This window comes from Arachis ipaensis, chromosome B9 (genome assembly GCF_059453495.1).
Source record: "Arachis ipaensis isolate K30076 ecotype BB chromosome B9, ASM5945349v1, whole genome shotgun sequence".
NCBI lineage: Eukaryota > Viridiplantae > Streptophyta > Magnoliopsida > Fabales > Fabaceae > Arachis > Arachis ipaensis.
This window is the reverse complement of record NC_142444.1, coordinates 134,186,255-134,192,403: the sequence shown is the minus strand read 5'-3', so window position 1 is coordinate 134,192,403 and position 6,149 is coordinate 134,186,255. Positions and strand designations below refer to the sequence as shown.

At 31.9% G+C, this 6,149-nt stretch overlaps 1 protein-coding gene across 1 annotated transcript; it reads right to left on the bottom strand.

Annotated features, from left to right (window-relative positions):
- Positions 1 to 4,367: 4,367 nt before the first annotated feature.
- LOC148546417 (uncharacterized) lies at positions 4,368 to 6,133 on the bottom strand. Its single transcript, XM_088499206.1, has 4 exons — positions 5,569 to 6,133; positions 4,870 to 5,453; positions 4,663 to 4,787; positions 4,368 to 4,392 (listed from the first exon to the last, which is right to left on the bottom strand). The coding sequence occupies exons 1-4, from the start codon at positions 6,131 to 6,133 to the stop codon at positions 4,368 to 4,370; spliced, it is 1,299 nt and encodes a 432-aa protein (XP_088355332.1).
- Positions 6,134 to 6,149: the final 16 nt, after the last annotated feature.

Below are 6,149 nucleotides of genomic sequence, written 5' to 3'. Positions count from 1 at the left end.
AGAAATAATACAGATAAAAAATTATATAGGGTAAATATAATTCTTTTTTTATTTTTTTAACTAATATTTCTGTCAATTATTTGAACTACTTTCCTTTCTCAAAGATAGATCATATATTATTGAATTAAATTATACAAAATATATAATTAATTTTTGCTTAGTGGATGAAAAAATTTTAACACTTTAATATTTTTATTTATTAAAATATTTACTGCTAATAAAACTTTAAACTTTTATTATATCATTTGTATAAATTCTTTTAAGTTTAAATTTTATGAACTTGTAAGTTGTAACAGAAAAAAGAAGATAAGATAAAAAAATAATAAATTAAAGTAGATAGATAATATCTTTTAAATAAAAAAAAAGTAAAGTTGTATTCATATTATTTTCTTTTAATAATGATATTATTCTTTTCTATATAATTAAGTCCATTATATATGTTAGATTAATAGCTATTTCGCATTAAAACTAGAATATATAAACTTTTGAAAATTTCGTAAATCTTATTTAATTCCTTCAATTTTTTATGAAAGGACATGATTTCACTGGTACCTCAATTTCAAAAAGTTAAGGAAGTTTCAAATAAATTTTTTTTATTCAAATAATGGTACTAAACAATTAAGTGTAAATATTAACATAACAATACAGAAATATTTTGATAAAGTAATTAATAATAATACTAATAATAAAAGCACGGGTAAAAGAGGTATTTAAGAATATTATTAGTATTATTATTATTATATTATTAATAGACAAACACCAAATAAACAATAAATAAGAGGTATTAAGTAATAAATAAATTGCTTATATATATCCTTGTATGCAAAAACGATTTACCAAGCAAAGGAAGCTAAGCAATGCACAAATCGTCCTAATTCAGAATTAAATTATTCTAAATCGTTGTAGTTTGCAATAATTTATATAAAATATATAAGTAATTGAATTTAATTTAGGTTAGACACATGATATTAAAGACAGTTTTATTTAGATATTTTACCTTAAAAACATTATTGTTTGTTTGAAAAAAAGAGCAAAATGCATATATAAACCAATTGGAAGCTAATATTATATATATCTATCAAAATGAAAAATGTTATAAAGATCTACCAAGTATTTTTATGTAATTACTCATTCGAATTATAAAATCTAATACTAATGAAAAAATTAGATGGTGCCAATTGTGATCTCTCATCTTTCATTGTTTTCTCTCTCATATTTATTTTTGTCCCACTTATAAAGTTAATGGTGAGAGATTATACTTTATTTTCTCAAGTGTCAAAAAAACTGGAGAGAATCCATTTCCAATTCGAATTATGCATGGACGAAATGTTTTAGTAATTTGAATGAAGGTGAATCAAACTACATGCAAATGAATACAACTCTAATTCAAAGTGGACTAATTCGAATTACCATCAAGTAGCAGCCCAAGGTAATTCGAATTGGTCTCATTCGAATTACTAATGAATGCCCAATAAATATAGTTCGAGTTCAACTTTTTTTGTAATGCATGGAATATAAAATATTTTTTTAATTTTTAAATTATTAATTTTTTAGAGCAATTTACGTAGATAAAATGTTTGGATTTCAATTTTACGCAAATACAACTTTTGAAATACGAAGATGCAAATACATTTTTTCATAATCTGCTATAGGTAGCCGTGGATTACGTGGTCAGGGTGCAACACAGAAATCGCTATAGGCAGCAGCGGTTTATGTGTTTGGGAACTTGTGCGTAAACTGTTGGAGGCATTAGCGGTTTACGTTGAGGGTGAGTGCCTATATAACGTGATTTATGTTTATATCAAAATTGATTATATTAAAATAAATATTGTTTGGATTATACTACTCAAAATCACTCTTAGATGAAAAATTACTAAAAGAGACATCAATTTAAATAATTTTTTTTATATGCATGCAAAATCAGAACACTAACAAAAATAATATAAAAAATATTTATTATATAAATAAAATAAATACAATAAAAAATAAAAATATGAAAGAGAGTTTTATAAATTTTATAATTTCAAATAAAAAAAATATTCTATAATTTTTCTAGCACTGTCAGTATTCTTTAATTTAGTATTATTTTAAACTATAAATTTTCATTATTTATAGCTATATTGTTACTTATAATTAATTTTTTATTTATTTTATCTTTTTTTATAGAGTACATCAAAGAAATAAAAAAAATTATACAGATAAAAAATAATAAAAATTTCATAAAACCAACAACATACACATCTATCCGTCCGCTAGCACGATATTGTCCGCTTTGGCACACAAGACCTCACCGTTTTGCCTTTGACGATAAGAATGATAAATGAAACTCCCCACACTCACTCGTCAAAACTCAAAACGCGTCATACTAGGGAGAGGTATCCACACCCTTATAAGACATGCTTCGTTCCCCTCCCAATTGATGTGGGACCTTACAATAACCGATGTGGGACCTTACATATATCATATGAAAAAAAATACAATAGAAAGTAAATAAAATGTATATGAATAAAATCAAATAAAAAATAAAAAAATTTCATACACAACATAAATACAATATAGTAAAGGATAAAAAAAAGAATTTATATGAACAAAAATAATAAAAATATCATAAAAATTAATAAAATACTTGAAAAATTATAGCACTATAAAAAATAAAAACAAAAAGTCAACAACATTTGTCTATGAATAAAAGAAATACAATAAAATAAATAAAAAATTATATGAACAAAGTCAAATCAAAATAAAAAAGATTTAATACAAAACATATATATAAAAAATAGTATAATAAATGATAAAAAAAACTCAAATAAAAATATAACATGAGAAATCAGAACACTACATAAATAATATAAAAATACTTATCATATAAATAAAAAAATACAATAAAAAACATAAAAATTAAAATATGAAAATGAGTACTAAAAATGATAAAAAAAATTAAAATATTCAATTTGCTAGTAATTGAAACAAATCTGAATGATTTTGATAAAAAAAATTGGAACGAATAACTATGAAGAAGTAGGAAGAACTACGTAATAATTACTGGTATCATTTTTATAGAAGAAAATGAAGGGTAGGATTGGTAAAAAATTTCTCACCTAATTTTCCAAGAGTAATTAGCAACTATGAACATGAAACGCATAAACTACAAATTTTAGCTTCTCTTGGCCAAACATAAAAGTGAAACTGATCAAACGGTGTGAGGCGGCAACAAAATATACCCATGCATGACCGGATCATCCTTTATTTAGAAAGGGTTAGATTGTATCACTTAGCCAGATTCTCAGTCCTCATTATACCATAAAAAAAATCGCTACTGGCTCCAGCGGTTTACACGCATGTCCCCAAACAGGTAAATCGCTGAGTTAAACTCCAAAGTAATCTCTGAGATTCATAAAATGCACCGATTTAGTCCCTGACTTCCCAATTGCACCATTTATGTCCCTGAGATTGGAAAAAATGCATCTAGTGAGTTCCTTCCCCTTTTTCCGTCCAAAGTCGTTCCCGGCGGCAATGATGTGGCATTTTTTTGCCATGCTGGAGGAAGTAACGGTTACCTGACGTGGCCCATGAAAAGTTTGTAACCCAATGTGGTCCCTGAGCCCCTTTTTAACCCTAACTGCTGAAGGAGCAGCGTATGACTTGTTCTTGTTCTTCATCATCTTTTTCTTCTTCTTCTTCTTCTCCCTTGTTCGATTCGTTCGTCGTTGCTGTGTTGGGTTTAACCATGGTTGGACGTGCAAATGAGGGAGACGGGAGTTCTATTCGATCGACCACAAGAACGCCTAGTCGCAGCAGAGCCTCACGAGTTCCAGATCGTTGTGGGTGTGGGAAACGCCCTGTGCTCCGATGGTCTGGAACAGATGCCCACTCAGACAAACCCTTCTTCGGATGTCCGAATTACAATGTGAGTTTGAGTCTAAGAGATGTTGTTTCTGTTTTTTAATGTCCAACTCCTGAATCCCTAAATTTTCTGGTGATAGTGTAGTGGAAAACGGTGGTGTGGATTTTTTCGATGGGCAGACGTTGTAGAAGATGATAATGGCAATTTTGAAGAAGCTGCAGCATATAACAATGAAGAAATTAGCGTGAGTGTTGCAGTGAGGATTGGCAATTTGGAGGCTGAATTAAGGATACAGAAATATGTAATACAAATGTTAGCGTTGTTGATTTTTTTCCTGTTAGTTGTTGTAGTGGTTGTGATTGTTAAAATGTAACAGTTGTGTATTGTTTAGGAATGAATGGACAATCTTTGGATTATTGGTGTGATCTGTGTAAATAGTTTACAAAGATAATAACAAAACTGAATAAATAGAACAGAACAAGTAAATTGATAAAATCATATTCTGATTATAACTAAGATATTGTCAAACATTGTCAATGGAGTAGCAGCTGATAAACACCAAAATACAGCACCAAAAAGGAATAGAATAAGAGCTCCAATTTTAAAGGTTTATAACTACCAAAAGTAAAAGTTAACCATTACAGTGTGGTTATGTGCTACTCCTAAATGAAAATATCCAAAATAAGGAAACAACTAGTGCCTAAATTCCATATGTGATCAGTCAGACTTCAGCAGCCACAACATCCAATTACTTAGTGTTTTTCTTCCTTGGTGGTTTAAACCCTGGAGTTGGAACAAAATTCAAAAAGTTTGCCAACCTTGAAGACGTTGTTGCGCTTGCTCCTTGCATGGGATCAAGAGAAGCAGATACTGGTGATGGTGAGTTCTTCCTTTTTGTTGGCAATTTATCTGGCCTTGTTGTTCGTGGTGGTGGTGGGGGGACCTGATGAGAAAAGTTATGAAACTAGTGAGATGATAAGAGCAATTAAAAAAATGTCAGAAGACTATATATACCATACATGTACCTCATCTTGTGTTCCACCATAATTTGGTTGGGATAAGTCAATCTCGGTAACCTCCACTTGAGCATGATTCTGGACAGCTACACCAGGAGGAGCTTCATCTACTTGTGGTGCCACATTAGAGGTGTTTGTAGCTTCAGCTGCAGGTGTACTCTCAGCTGGGACAGTTTTGGACTTGGCTGCCGCCACAGCAGCTGCTGCAGCAGCAAGCGCAGCAGCTAGTTCATCGGCTCTTTTTTTTTTTTTACATCCCCTCTTGGTGTGGCCCTTTATTCCACAGTATGTGCATGTGAACGGCTTTAGCTGTCTCTTTAGAGTAACGGCTCCCTTAGGTTTCTTGTTTCCACTAGTACCCTCATCAGCATCCTTTCGTCTTTTGGTTGTCAATTTTCCAAGTTTACGTTTAATGTTAGGAGCTTGGGGCTGACTGTAGGCTGCTTTTTCCCATAGGGATTGGCCTGGGAAAGGATTGATGTGATGTTCATATGTCTTCCTGTATGAGTCCATGGTGACTAAGGGATGACAGAAGTCCTCAGGTCTCTTGTTCACCCGTGCAAGAGCAGCACAAGCATGAACACAGGGAATGCCTATAGTGAATAAACCAAGAAATGATCAACTCCACAGCAGCCAATATAATCAATAACATATAGCGAATCATAATAAAGAATAGAATAAAGTTGGTGCAAGGGCATATAATATCACCTGTTAACATCCAGAACTGACAGGTGCAAAGTCTCTTGCCTAAATCAACAACCATGTTAGTTGGGTGTCCATGGACCTCAAATTTTTCATATTCTTCATCTCCAGTCCATATAGGAACCCAATTCTTTGATTCCTTGCGAACCTTTTCCAATCGGCTCTGAATAACAGGAGGTAGTTTCCCCACGTGGTTGTTCAACTTTACTTTATTCTTTGCAATCGATCGCATAACAAACATTCTTACCTCTTCAAGCAATGTGATGATTGGCTTGCTCCTAGCCTCCTTGATTCGTGCATTGAACACCTCACAGGCATTGTTGCAAATATTATCCAGCTTTGGCCTGTGGCTAAATTGAGACTTTGTCCATGAATGCCTTGGCCACTTGTTCAGGTATGTCCATGCCTCCTCGCTGACCCTCTTTATTTTGTCCATGTTATCAATAAAGTCTTGAAACGTGGTTGACCTAGCAGCATCCCAGAGAAGTCTCCTCAGCTCAAGATCCTTCCACTGTTTGTTGAAATTTTGCCACAGGTGCCATACACAGAAACGATGATGGACCTGTGGCATGACCTCTTCTACAGCA